At 54.7% G+C, this 14575-nt stretch overlaps 1 protein-coding gene across 50 annotated transcripts in view; it reads left to right on the top strand.

Moving 5' to 3' along the window:
- The window catches only part of TNS1 (tensin 1), a 245059-nt gene that overhangs the window by 215146 nt on the left and 15338 nt on the right, over positions 1–14575 (top strand). For all 50 annotated transcript variants that reach the window (XR_014830099.1, XM_085000332.1, XM_085000339.1 and 47 more), the window contains 3 exons: positions 6281–6479; positions 9964–11033; positions 14149–14235. Coding sequence is in view for 49 of the 50 variants with exons in the window: in XM_085000332.1 (XP_084856458.1) it covers positions 6281–6479; positions 9964–11033; positions 14149–14235 (1356 nt within the window). In the remaining variant the exon portion in view is untranslated. The remainder of the gene's footprint in view (positions 1–6280; positions 6480–9963; positions 11034–14148; positions 14236–14575) is intronic.

Here is a 14575-nt window from a genome sequence, read left to right as displayed (position 1 = left end):
ATGTGCCTACTGTGTGCCAGTCACTCTGGGGATATAGTGACAAGCAGTACTGTGGTTCCTAATCTCATGGAGTAAATGCAGGAACAGGCGCCAGAATGAAATTATCCCTGAAAATGACATACTGAGACAAGTGCTCCAAAAGGGAAGGGATGCAGTTTTATGATACCCTGGCTGAAGAAGTAAAATGCAAGGGTGAGTGTCATTAACTCTTTGATGCTGGGATGGGAGAAGAACATTCCATATAGAGGTAAAGAGCATGTGCAAAGGTCCTGGGGTGGGAAGATCAGAGTTTTTTTTTTTTTTTTCCTCCAGGAACTGCCAAGTCCAAGAAGTGAGAGCAAGGGGGAGCTGGAGTCTGGGGCAAGGGGGAGTATGGCGCAGATTGAGGGTCAGTAGGCAGGGGTGGGACCACGTGGGGTCCCTGTCACATCATCTTGTTTAATAATCACAGAGCACTGAGAAGGGGGTAGGAACCCCAGTTTGCTGATCAGGAGGATGGCTGAGAGCCGATGCCTGATCAGCAGGTGGAGGCTGCCCCTTTCCGTGTGATTACATGGGGCTGCACCTCTAAACATAAGCAGTGTCTCTACTGGGCACGGGGACTGGGGACTCCTCTCCATGAAGGAAGGAGAGGAAGAGAGCCTGAAGCAGTAGACACTTGAGGTCAACATCAAGGATGTTGTCACAGTGGTCAAACAGGGAAAGAAACTGCTGAAACTTCTTCCCGGAGGCACGACAACGGGGAGCATTCAGCTTAGGTTCTCCCCAGATGATTAGATGGGGGCAAATCTGGCGCAAGGGAAAACAGTGGACTAGAACTGGCCCCTCTGGGGATCCTTCCTTTTCTCAGATCTTGGTGGCAGGTGTACTGTGGCTTCTGGGTATTTCAGGGCAGTGCTGTACAATGCAGATTATTTATTTTTGCTTTTTTTAAAGGGCTGCACACGAGGCACGTGGAAGTTCCCAGGCTAGGGGTTGAACTGGAGCTGCTGACTTATGCCACAGCCACAGCAGTGCCAGATCCGAGCCGCATCTTCGACCTACACCACAGCTCATGGCAATGCCGGATCCCTAACCTACTGAGCGAGGCCAGGTATCGAACTCACATCCTCATGGATACTAGTCGGATCTGTTTCCACTGTGCCACAATGGGAACTCCCAACACAGATTTATTGAGCACCCACTCTGTGCCAGGTCCTGTGCTGGGCATGAGGGCATACAGATGAGTGAGACAGCCTGGTAAGGACATATCTCAGCATAAGTGTTGAGCAGGGTGGGAAGAATAGAATGTGACAGGATCTCGGAGAAGGGCTGCATGACCCAGTCTCCAAGTTTGAAATTCTAACTTTTGAGCTCCTGGATTGAGACACAGGGATTTTACTTCTTTCCTCTTCCCTACCCATGTCTTCCTTTGACTTGGAGTGGGCAGGCAGGCCCTTTCTCTCCAGGCAAAAACCTGTGCTGGGAGGAAAATGCACTTCTGGATATGGATGAAACGCTGATGGGGGGCCCCAGTCACTGATGGGGCCAAGACCCCCTCTCAGTCTCAAGTCCAGCTGCTCTCAGCCTCCAGCGGCCACTTGGAATGGGTTTGGGCTCCTGGAATGTTTGACATGAAGCACCCTCCCTGGCCCCACCTCTCCTGCCCTTCCCAGTTCCTGCTGCCTCGGGTGCAGCTGCTCCAGGATTGGCGGAGAGGAGGAAAACAGCAGGAGAGAGGGCAGAGGGAGGCAGGCACAGGCACGGCTCGGGCACAGGCGGGTGACAGTGGGGCTGCTTAAAAATTGGCTTTGGAATTACCAAGAAAGGATTAGAAGGGGCTTTCCCGTTTTTCATCACTTGGTTCTGGCTGGGCAGGTGGGTATTTTCATTCCCGTTTTACAGATGAAGAAACTGAGTCCCAGAAAGGTTCAGCAGTCAGTCCCCTGGAGTAAGTGAAAGAGAGAGGAGTGCATAGGTTGTATGTTGTACTGATGTGGGGAGGAGAGAGGGATGGCAGGAGTAGATAGGAAAAGGGCGCATTTTTTTTTTTTTTCTTTTTACAGCCACACCTGTGGCATATGGAAGTTCCCACACTGGGGGTCGAATCGGAGCTGCAACTGCCAGCCAACACGGCAGCCACAGCCACAGCAACACCAGATCCGCTCTGCATCTGCAATCTACGCTGCAGCTCGTGGCAAAGCCAGATCCTTAATCTACTGAGCGGGGCCAGGGATTGAACCTGCATCCTCAGGGATACTAGTAGGTTCTTAACCTACTGAGTCACAGTGGAAGCTCTAAGGGGACATTTTCAATATGGAAACCTGAGTCTGAAAACTTGGGGAAACATTTTTTTGACCCCCTAAAGTTGGTTTTGAACAGTTCTGGAGGTGGACTCATATCTTCCCATATCTTGTTCTGGGTTCAGGAGGGGCAGAGACAAGGCCTCTCCCCTCTGATTTGCGCAGGAAGGGGTGGCAGGCCAGCCCACAAAGGGAGGGGGTAGAGGTGGACAAAGGTGAGGGCAGGGCCAGGCGGGCGGGTTCTGAAATCCACAGGCTGCCAGCCCCAGAGCAAAGCCCTTAGGCTGGGTGGCTCCCTGTACTCCCAGGGCTGTTGACTGCCATCTTGGTGGGAACCTGGTACTTCTGCCTGGGTAAGTTGGTCCTGTCCCCAAGTGCAGCCGCTGAAGCCTCCTCTGAGGCTTAGGATCTGATGGGGGTGGGAACGGGGCTGATGAGGCCGATGCCTTAATGTGTTGATGCTAGAGCCACCGCAGGATTTCTAACTTCTCCAGCTTCCTGATGTCCTGTCCCATCCATGTTCTGGGCAGACTATACTCAGGTTCCTGGCCTTGTGCTCAGGCCACTGCACTTGGGCCAGAAGGCGTGAGAGGGGCTTCAGCCTTGAATAATGGCAAACAGAGCTGATGGGAGTTAGTATCTGTGGTCCCAGGCTTGGCTCTGCCCTGACTACGGCCAGGGTGGCGTGGCCCGTCTGACCTCGGGTTTCTGCTCATAAAAGCGGCACGTGTACTTTTGTTCACGTGGGCTGGGTGCTTACCCAGGAATGGAGTTGGTATCTAAGTTGTGAGTTGCTCACCCACTGTGTGGGTCTGGTACTGGCAGGAAACAGATGGTTCATTTCAGTGGGGCAACTGAGGAGAGTTTAATGGACTCCTTGGAAAGTCTGGGCAAACTGGCACAGGCTGGTAAAGCGCCCCTGGCAGGAAGAAGATGCTACCTGCATGCCAGGCCTGCAGGAACCAGGAGGGGCTGGAGGAGGGGGCCCCCAACAGAAGCCAGGGTCTTGGATGGAGGGCTGCAGCCCTGGCATGTTGACCTTCTCTTGCCCTCCCTCCCTCCTTCCCTCTCACCCCCTGCTGGTTCCCCCTGCCAGCCAGCGGCTGGTCAAAGTCAAAGCCATCTGGAGCCGTGAGCCCGGGGGTCCAGGGGACGCAGTCAGTAAATGCTGGGCTGCTGGGCCACGGAGCAGAGGGACATCAGCCGGTGGGAGAAGGGCACAGACTTCAGGTGTCCACCTGTGTTTTAGTTTGAACTTTAGGGGTCAGCAGAAATTCAAGGGGAGGAGAAAAATAAATGTGTGCCTTAGGACTTAGTCATTGGGCAGCTCTGTCTGGGTGGCCTGAAGAGTAAACTAGCATCTGCTAGTTTGTGGGACAGACACTTACAGAGGACTTGCTGTGTGCCAGCTGCTGTGAACACAGATCGACAAGGAACCCCAGTGGGGCCAGGGAGCAGGTGGACCCCCTTGCCATCTCTGGGTGGCAGAGAAGGGTGCCGAGTGCCGTGGGCACCCAGGTAAAGCCGAGAGAACCTGGAGGGGTCCAGGAAGAGTTTTCAGAGAGTGACCCCAGGCAGTGAGGGGTGGGCAGGGGTGTGGGGGTGGGCTCTGGCCTTGGGTCTCAATTGCTATTTTTGTGGGAGTGAGGCCCTGTCTGATGGTCCCTTCTGTTAAACTGGGTTACCCCAGGGCATAGAGTGCACTCCCCACCCCCTGCCACCACCAAGGCTAAAGACCCTGAAACTCTCAGCTCCCCATTTTTCAGCTGGCCACATGTGCAGGGCCAAAGAGCAGGCTCTGGGCCACACCACCTAGGTTCCCAGGCCTACTCTGCCATGTGCTTCTATGTGATCTCAGCAAGAGACATTCTCCAAATCCTACTTTCCTCCTAGAGTTTTTTTTTGCTATTTTTACCATTACTAATAGCCCCATGGAGCTGGGTCTTCTCTGGCTGATGGGCTGGAGTTCTGGGGAGCAGCCAGCTCTGGGTGTGCCCTGAGGCTGTGGCCCCTCTCTAGGTCCCCCAGAGCCAGCACTGAGAGTCCGGAGATGGTAGCCATGGCTACCGATGGGCTGTGTGTTTTGAGACAAATTGCTCCACCTCTCTGGGCTGAGGAGACAGGTTATATCAGGAGCCAGCAAACAGGGCCGCATCCAGCCCGCTGCCTATTTTTGTAAGGAAAATTTTATTGCAGCAGCCTTGCTCAATGCTTTATGTACTGTCTGTGGCTGCTTTTGTGATACAACAGCCGAACTGAGTAGTCGTGAGAGATTGGCCCTCTAAGTCAGTCTTAGAGCCAGTCTCTCTCTCTCTTTTTTTTTTTTTTTTTTTTCAAAAAAGCGTGCTGCCCTGGGTCAGGGGGCCTCTGCAACATCTCCTGCTCCAGTGGGGCCTCAGGCTTGGGGGGCATGAAATCATTGCCTTTAAGTGGATGTGCCTTGGGGCTTCTATGAGGTGGGTGGGTGGCCTAGCCTGGTTGGCGGAGGTTTTTGAGGAGGCCTTATTGGCCTCCGCCTACATGGACTCCATCATTGGGTGCTGTGGTGGCGGGTTCCATGCCACCCCGTGCTCAGGCCCACATCTGTCCCTTTGCAGACATCTTGCCCCAGGCTTAGCCACAGTGGCTGCTGTTGGTTAAGGGGAACTCTGCATGGAAACTGAAAGACACATTGGAAGCTTCTGGCTGGAGTTGTACGCAGACCCCTGGCTGCAGGCCTCCTCTGTGAAGGGTCCTGCTCTGAAGGACAGTCCTCTCTCAGTGTCCAGAGGCGTCTGGGCCTGGATGCAGAATGTCAGGCCTGGAAGTCACCTCAGACACCAGGGCCCGTGACAGGCCTCTAACACCCTGGTGATTAGGCTCCATCCAAAGCCAGGTTTTCTTTGGGCTGAGGGGTGGGGGCTGCTCTCTGACCCAGTGGTTGGCACAGTCCTGGCAGCAAAAGCCCTGGGGCTGCACCCCCACCCCCCAGGGCTGCACAGACTCGGTGGTTCTTCCGTTTCTCAGGCTGCTTTCAGCGGATGCCCTCATTGTGGGCAGAGGATGGGTGTGTGTGCTCAGATCACATCCCTCCCGGGACGTCCTCAGGGATGGTGCCAGGTTGGGAGGTGACAGGAACGTCATCGATCCCTGATCCTGTCCCTGGGGAAGCCAAGAGTTCCCTGCTGCTTCTTCCTGGTTGATAGCGAGTTAGTTGGGGGGCTGGCATCAGAGACCAGGGGAGCGGGGATGGCCCAGAGAAAAGCTGGGTCCTGGCTCTGCCTGCAGCCACTTCAGTCTCGGGCATCAGTGTCCCCATCTGCAGAATGACCTTTCTGGCACGCCCTCCTCCCCCTGCCCTCTGCCCCAGGCCATTCTGAGCACCAAGCAGGATAATGATGTCAGTCCCGGGAGGAATGCTAAGTGTGTCGAGCAAGGTGGGTGGGTGTGTCCTGGCACGTGGGGGCTGGGCGTGACTCACCCACACAGGCCTGTTGCTGGGCCAGTGAGTCTGTTAATGGATTCAGAGTGTGTGTGTGGGCGGGGGAGCCAGTGTGAACCCCGGCGCTGTCTGGAGGTACAGGGTCAGGCTGGAGCTCAGGGGTCTACGAAGAGCCCAGACTCCAGCAGTGCCTGGGAAGCCTAGAAGGGCCTGGGGGCTTGGGTAGGAGGGTCAAGGAAGAAAAGGAGCAGCTAGAGGGGATGCCGGTGCTGGACGGGCATCCTGGCTCTGGGAGGGAGGATTCTGTGATGGTTGTGTTCTGGGCTCTGTTTCTGAAGCTTCTCAGAACAGGGTCCTGGTGAAAGCTTCCATGAGGGCTCTTGCAGCTTCTCCAAGATGCAGGGAAGAGGGTGGGCAGGGCTGGAAGGAGCCCCAGAGAAGGCTCTTCGCGTGCTTGGCTGTCCTTTGGGGGCTGTCCCCATAGGCCCTGGAGAGGCGGGTTCCTTGGAGGCCAGGTGGGGTCCACACTGCAGCAGCACGCATCCAGGCTCAGTCCCTGTTCTCTCGCCCCTTCCAGAGCCCCGGAGCTATGTCGAGTCGGTGGTGCGGACGGCAGTGGCTGGGCCCCGGACTCAGGACGCCGAGCCCAAGAGCTTTAGTGCCCCAGCTGCCCAGGCCTATGGCCACGAGACACCCCTGAGGAACGGGACCCTGGGAGGCTCCTTTGTCTCCCCCAGCCCCCTGTCCACCAGCAGCCCCATCCTCAGTGCTGACGGGTAAGTGGGGAGGAAGATCCAGGCTTGGGGCAGCACCAGTGAGGCTCTCCTGGGGCAGTCCCAGGAAGTGGACGGGCAGAAGTCACATCCAGGTTTCTGCCCCCTGGGAAGCCAGCTCATCAGGGTGCATGGAGAGAGTGTCCCCTGAATGCCAAGTCCCCGGGGGAGAGGACGAAAGTGGACAAAGTGTAGTCTTTCCCCTCCCCTGAGTTTAAAACCAAGCAAGAGTAATTATTGTATGGTGAGGGCTTCCTGTGTGCCAGCCCTTTTGCTCAATGCTTTCTCTTCACTCCTGGCAGCAATCCTGTGAGGTAAGTGCTGTAATATTCCCACTTCTCAGAAGAGGAAACTGAGGCACAGAGAGAGGAAGTAGTTTGTTCGAGGTCTTGCAGCTAAACAGTAGCGGAAATAAGATTCAGACCAAAGTTGTCTGGCTCTGGAGCCCACGCCTCTATCTTTCCAGACCTGCGTCACAGTGCCTGCCTGTCACAGAGTGACAGTCAGATGTGATCAAAGCGGATGTATAAGCGAAGAGCTGGGAGCTGAGAGCAAGAGGCCGTTATTTCTGGCTCGGGATGCAGAGAGGATCTCTGGGGGCTGGAAGTATTTGCGCTGAGCCCAGAAGGATGGTAGGGGTTGAAAGGTGAAGAGGGAGAGAGAGGACCTTCCAGAAGGACAGCACAGCTAGGACAGCTCGGGGTGGAGGTGTTGGGATGGGGATTGAGGGGTCGCAGCAGCTGCAGATGAGGGAGTCACTGTAGGGTTGGAGGAGGGATGTCTTGGTGGATGGGGTTCCGAGGGGTTCAGACGGAGGAAAGCCCACAATTTCCCAGAAAGGGAGGCCACCGTGTTTGGGGGTGCAGTGAGAAGCTGCCTGCCTGGCAGGTGGAGTGGAGGCTTGAGGATGGGGAGACAGGAAGACAGCATAGCAGAGTGGCCTTGAGATCAGGCCAGTTAGGGCCAAGCGTGCCAGGCAGGGGAGGAGGCCCCAGCCAGCCCGCCCTGGCCGAAACTGGCCCCCAGAATGGGGGACCACCTCATCATTCCTTCATGTCTGCTCCCCTTCCCAGCCTGGGCCCCCCTGGGACCCAGAAGCTATGCAGCCACCTCTTTACACTGTCACAGGCAGGGGTGGGCGGAGCTTGCTGTGTACCTGTGCTGGCCCAGGGCAGCGGGCCTCCTCCCAGGTCAGGGCGGGCGAGGTTGGGAGCAGAAGCAGTTTTCTTCTGGAGTCAAAGAATTCTGAAACTTCAGGCCATGCATGCACCCCCAGTCTCCCTGGCTGACGCCCTGGCCCCCTAGACGGCTCCATTTTTTGGAAGGTCTGCCTCTGGGCAGAAGCTCCATTCTTCTTGGAAAGGAAAGGAAAAGAGATTTTCCACACCTGTCCAGCCGCCATTGCTGATGTGCGGGGAGTCCTGATTTTTTAAGTTTTCACTGTTTCTCACTCAAATTCCTCCTGCTATAGGACTCAGGAAGCTACCTTCTCCTTCAGGATTAATCATCTGCAACTCTGTTTCTGTGTCCCCAGGGCCCCCTGCTCGGCCTGACACCCCCTCCCATTCCTCAGAACCCAGGCAGTTCTGTACAGAAGTGGTGCTCCACTCTGGCTCCGTTTAAGATGCAATAGATTTTGTCCTGGCCTGGCCTCTGACCTCTCTGCCCCTGACTCTTGCCTGGCCCACCCGCCTCACATCACCCAGGGGACCTGAGCTATCCGACCCGGCCCAGCCTCCAGACTCCTTCCAGACTGCAGCTCCAGGCTTTGGTCCATTGTTTTATGTAAGGCCTTCCCCACGCCAGAGGCCCCTGGTGTAGAGCCTGCCTGCTACCGCCCTGCAGCTGCTGCTTATGTGAGGTCCCTGCCAACCTTCATCTCTCCCGCCATGTCATCGAGGGATAGAAGTTTGGGTCTGGAAGGAATCAGAGTGATCTAACTCATCTCCCTTGCTTTCCACATGGGAAAATGTTAACAAGCAGAATTTTGGTTTCCTGAGTCCCAGGCCATTGCCTGTACCGCTGCACAGACTTGGTCTTAACTTCAGAGGAGAAGCTTTGACTGCAGCTATTCCCCAGGCGCAGTGCCCTCTGAACTGAATTTTATCAGTCTTAGAATTGAAAGCGACCTCTGAGCTCATCTAATCCAATCTCCCAGTGGAGGAAATTTCCTCCACAGCATTCAGGTCAAGAGATTGGTCAGCCTCTGCTTAAATGCTCCTAATGATGGGAGTCTCATTACCACTTAAGGCAGTCTGCTCCATCAGAGTGGCCAGATCCAATGGCTAGGAAGCAGACCTTATAACGACCTGAAATCTCCTGTGAGACATCTGCATCTTGGCTTTTTTTTTGGAGCTACCCAGGAATGGCACCCAATTACAGCACTCTTAGTGTTTAAAGATGCTGATAGCAGACCTTGGGAAATTGCCCCAAGGCGGGGATACTTACATTAGGATCAGGATTCAGGCAGTTTGACCCTCTCTATAGTGTTCAGTTTCTGTGATGCTGGAGGGCACAACAGGAGAGCCACCTTCAGTTTTGATAGAGACCTTGCTCTGACTTGTGGTTGAGGAGTCAGGGTGGTGCATGGGGATACCTGGGCTTTGGAACCAGACACGGCAGAGTTGAAATCCTGATCTTATTTTTTTTTTAAGTTATTTATTTACTTTTGCTTTTTAGGGCCACACCTGCGACATATGGAGGTTCCCGGGCTAGGGTTCGAATTGGAGCTGAAGCTGCTGGCCTACACCACAGCCACAGCAACGCAGTATCTGAGCTGCATCTGCAACCTACACCACAGCTCACGGCAACGCTGGATCCTTAACCCACTGAGCAAGGCCAGGGGTCCAACGTGCGTCCTCATGGATGCTAGTCAGATTCATGACCTCTCCTAAATTTTATTGTTTATTAAAGTATAGTTGATTTATAATGTGGTACCAATTTCTGCTGTACAGCGAAGTGACTCCGTCATAAAGATATATATCTCTGTGTGTATATATGTGTATATATATATACATTCTTACATGTTATGTATACATGTTCTTTTAAAAAATATTATCTTCTATCATAGTCTATCCCAGGAGATTGATAGAGTTCCCTGTGCTGTATAGTGGGACCTCATTGCTTATCCATTCTAAATGTAATAGTTTGCATCCACTAACCCCAAACTCCCAGTCCATGCCACTCCCTCCCCCTCCCCCTTAGCAGTCACAGGTCTGTTCTCTTGGTCTGTGACTCTGTTTCTGTTTTGTAGATAGGTTCATTGAAATCCTGGTCTTTTGTGAGCTGCATGGTTGTGAGCCTATTGCTTAACCTCTCTGAGCCTCGGTTTTGTCTTCTGATGGTTCCCTAGGGTGACCTATGAAAGCCCTGACCTTCCTGTGCATGTGAGGGGAGCTTTAATTATCATTAAGAGTGGTTGGAGGGAGGGCCGAGGGTTTGCTAACTGCCATCTGCTGACATCTCGACCCACCCCGTCTCTTTCTAGCACTTCAGTGGGGAGTTTCCCGTCAGGGGAGAACGGCGACCCAGGCCCTCGGACACCCACCCAGCCTTTGCTGGATTCTGGCTTCCGCGCCACCGGCAGCTTGGGCCAGCCCAGCCCTTCAGCTCAGAGAAGCTACCAGAGCTCTTCTCCGATCCCAGCTGCAGGCAGCAGCTACCACAGCCCTGACTACGCACTTCAGCAGTTTGGCTCCCCAGAAAGCCAGGCCCGGTCCCAGTTCAGTGTGGCGGGTGTCCACGCGGTGCCTGGGAGTCCTCAGGCCCGGCACAGGACAGTGGGCACCAACACTCCCCCGAGTCCTGGCTTTGGCCGCCGGGCCGTGAACCCTAGCATGGCTGCCCCTAGCAGCCCCAGTTTGAGCCACCGCCAGGTGATGGGTCCACCGGGACCAGGTTTCCATGGTAACGCAGTCTCTAGCCCCCAGAGCAGTGCAGCGACCACTCCGGGAAGCCCCAGCCTGGGCCGACACCCTGGGGCCCACCAGGTGTCAAGCCTCCATGGCAATGTGGCCACCACTCCAGGGAGCCCCAGCCTGGGCCGGCACCCTGGGGCCCACCAAGGCAACCTGGCCTCCAGTCTCCATGGCAACGCCATCCCCAGCCCCGGAAGCCCCAGCCTGGGCCGTCACTTGGGGGGGTCTGGATCTGTGGTTCCCGGCAGCCCCAGCTTGGACCGGCATGTGGCCTATGGTGGCTACTCCACCCCTGAGGACCGGAGACCCACGCTGTCCCGGCAGAGCAGCGCCTCGGGCTACCAGGCTCCTTCCACACCTTCCTTCCCTGTGTCCCCTGCCTACTACCCGGGCCTGAGCAGCCCCGCCACCTCCCCCTCACCGGATTCAGCAGCCTTCCGACAAGGGAGCCCCACGCCAGCCTTGCCGGAGAAGCGGAGGATGTCCATGGGAGACCGAGCGGGCAGCCTCCCCAACTACGCCACCGTCAATGGGAAGGTGTCCTCCTCGCCTGTCCCCAGTGGCATGTCCAGTCCCAGCGGGGGCAGCACCGTCTCCTTCTCCCACACTCTGCCCGACTTCTCCAAGTGCTCCATGCCAGGTGTGCCATCTCTCCTGCTGGCAGATAAGCCCACCCATTGGGTACCAGTCTGGATCTCTGTTCTGACATTTCCTTGGCAGACTGATTTCTGGGCCTCAGTTTCCTTATCTGTATAGCCGGCAGTTGGAGCATCCTCAGAGTAGATGTGCCATGGTCATGGCAGCTCTGGGGGCGGTGACGAGGATGTGGATGCAATAGTGCTGATGAGGGCATGACTGGTACAATTGCCATCACCATCACCGTAGCCACCACCACTTGTGGCGTGCCAGACTCTGAGCCAAGGACTGTCTCGTCAGCCCTCACGGCCACCTGGCAAACTGGGTATCATTACCCCCATTTTACACATGAGCAAACTGAGGCTTGGAGAGGCTCAGTCATTTGTCCAGGGTCCCACAGTTAATGAATGGTTTCTCATCCAGACCCTTATCGCCCTAAAACTTGAACTCTTAAGGCATGATTGGAATGGTCTTCTCCTATTTCTATAAATTGAGGGTTACCGTGGTTTAGCGTAACCTTGAATGTATGCCCTTCAAGCCTGGACCCCCATACCTTTTGCCCACTTACAGCACTGTTCCCACCTTTGGATCCCACCTCACTAATAATAGATCTGGCAGCCAGATGTGATGTGGGACAAAGCTGAGGGGTAGGCATTTTTCCTGGACTCGAGTTTCTCCCAACCCAGCTTCTCGGAAGCCCACTTGGGTTTGCACACTGAATTCTGCACTCATCACCAGAACTGGGTCTTTTTTTGCTTCCATTCAGAGGGCTTGTGATCTAAACAAAAAGGTCAACGCTTCATCTGATCTGCAGCTTCTCAGCCAGACCTTGAACCTTACTCTGTGCAGAGTGGCCTTGGAGCCTGGGGGCCCTTGAGGGAGATGCTGAATGTTGCAGGCAGCCCCGCCTCCCAGACCCTCCGTGTGTCCTGCCCTCCCAGGTCCTGCCCTGAGCCTGCCATGCAGGGGCACCTAGGGTGACTCTGCCCGCCCCTGCTTCCTGCTGCCCACCCGAGACATCTGGTTCCCAGCCGCAGCTTTTGGAGGCTGCAAAACTTCTAGGAGTTGGGACATTTCCTGTTTCCCACCATCTTCCCTGCTTAAAATAGCCATGGGAGTCAACACAGGAAGGCACATGGGGCGGCAGCCGCCTCTGACAGCTCATGAGACAGGGCCCGGCAGCCGAGGGGCCTGGGGCTTGGGAGCAGAGAGCGGCGGCTTGCACGGTTGGAAGGCCCCGCTGCCTTGTCCAGAGGCCCTTCTCGGTGCACAGCTGCTGGGAAAAGGAGCTGACCTAGCCTCTCACTGTCCTCCAGAGACAGATCCCAGATGCCTAGCAGAGTGTAAATAAGTTGAAATTGACTAAGCACTGGACTCACAGCCTAACCAGCTCCCTGGTCTGTGCCCTGAAATTTATAGCATCATGAGCCCAGGCTCCTCTGCTCCAGCCTCTCTGCAGAAGGGAGCGAAAATGTGCAGATTTGGAATATATCTTGTTACCTCTTCTCCATCCTTCCTTTTCTTTTCTGTTGTGCCAAAAGATGAAGGAAGAAGTTAGAGAATGAGGACCATAAGTCCTAGTACTCAGCCAGGAAGATACGGTGTCACTGGTACTGCACTGGCTGCTGTGCCTTCTTACCTGGAAGGTCTTCCAACAAGCTTTTCTGAGGACCATCTGTGTGGCTTGGGCAAGTCGCTCGCCCTCTCTGAACCCCACATTCCTCACCTGTAAACTGAAGTGGTGGGATAAGATGCCGTCCGAACTCCAGAACCTAACGTTCTGTGAAAGCACCCCTCGTCTGCAAAGGGCCTGGGCACAGGGGTCTCCGCCAGAGAAGTGGGGTATGTGGCCTCTTAATTCCAGGCCAACCCTTTCCCTCACTGTCCCAGGCAGGGCAGAGCGATCTTTTTGCTCTCCATGAGGCAGAAGCCAGGCTTTCTGTATGGGGAGTGAGGAGGGAGTGGGAAGAATGGGACAGAAATGCATCTTTCTGCCCCCATCTTCAAGGTCATCCTGATAAAGCCGGGAAATCAAGCCCATGGAGAGAGGGAGAAAGTGGGAGAGAAGCTTCTGGCTCCCTTGTCTCAATTCTTCAACTCAGTTCTGTAAATTTTCCGTTCTAGAAGCTTCTATTGTAACCACATCACGGTTGAACCTTTCCTCTGCCTCATTTCTTTCCTCATTCCTCACAGGTGTGCTTCCCAAGTACACTCCTCAGTAAACACCCTGCAGGCAAATCTTAAGGCTTCATAATCTTTTCCCTGTTGAACTTGATCTATGACGGTTGACAACAGAAGTGGTCCTAGAAAGACTGCGAAATGAGATTTTGGGGTTTGATTACCTATCAGCATTTGTGAGGTTTAAGGAAAATAGTGATTACAGGGACGATGATAGTGGATGACTGTTGCTGGGGCCACTGATGCAGTAGAGAAGGATGCTCAAAGGTTTCCTCTTCCTCTGCTAGAGGAAGGGGGAGGCAGGGTGGAGTAGGGCTCTCACTGGTTTGGTGAGAACACTGTTCAGACTCTTCTCACGAAGGCTTGACACTATCTCACCACAGTTGTCAGAAGACAAGGAGAGGATGAGAAAGCTGCTTGAGACCGATCCCAGCAGTGCTCTGATGGTGTGTGAGCAGACTTGTGTGTTTATTTCCTAGGTCAGCCGTAACACAGTACCACACACTTGGTGGCCTGAGACAGCAGGAATTTATTCTCTCGTAGTAGCTGAGGCTGGAAGTTCAAAATCAGTCCTGTTAGCAGGACTGGTTCCTTCTGGAGCCTCCAGGGGAGAATCTTTTGCAGCCTTTTCCTTAGCTTCGTGTGGTCGCTGGCAGTCTTGGGATCCCTTTGCTTGTAGCTGCATCTCCCAGTCTCTGCTTCCACCTTCACATGCGTCTGTCCCCGGGCGTCTCCCTGTCCCTTTCCCTCTTCCTGTAAGGACACCAGTCGGATTGGGATCTGCTCTAATCTAGCATGACCGCATCTTAACTTGGTTACATCTGCAAAGACTCTACATCCAAATAAGTTTCTGTTCACAGGAACCAGGGCTTGAACCTCAACGGACTCTTTTGGAGGACAATTCAACTATAACCCTTTCCTTTCCTCTCCTCCTCCTGCAGACAACAGCCCTGAGACCCGGGCGAAGGTGAAGTTTGTCCAGGACACTTCCAAGTATTGGTACAAGCCTGAGATCTCCAGGGAGCAGGGTGAGTGCTGGGTGGTGCTGAAGGGCCTGGGTCCATCTGAGCTCACAGCTGGCTACTGTCCACCAGGGCTTCCCAGGGCAAGGGACGCAAGCAGACTCATTCTTCTTGGCAGGAGGTGATGGTCACAGAGGGGCTGGGACCAAGGTTAGGCAATAAGAGGCACCTTAATTTTACCGGAGGAGTAGAGGCAGTGGTTGGTTGTAGCCCTTTCCTTAAAAGCATCAAAGTCTTGGTTTTCTAGGACAAAGTAAAAGGCTGGCCAAGACAGTGTGAAACCTTAGCTTTCTATCTGCATGATGTGGGAGACTTTTGCACCTTTTTCAGAAAAAAAGCAAAGTTG

The sequence above is a fragment of the Sus scrofa genome, chromosome 15 (assembly GCF_054392235.1).
Source record: "Sus scrofa isolate SSC_HxYL_T2T_F1_AM1 chromosome 15, Sscrofa_HxYL_maternal_Yorkshire_Landrace_v2.0, whole genome shotgun sequence".
Classification (NCBI taxonomy): Eukaryota; Metazoa; Chordata; class Mammalia; order Artiodactyla; family Suidae; genus Sus; species Sus scrofa.
This window is presented reverse-complemented; position numbering and strand designations above follow the sequence as displayed.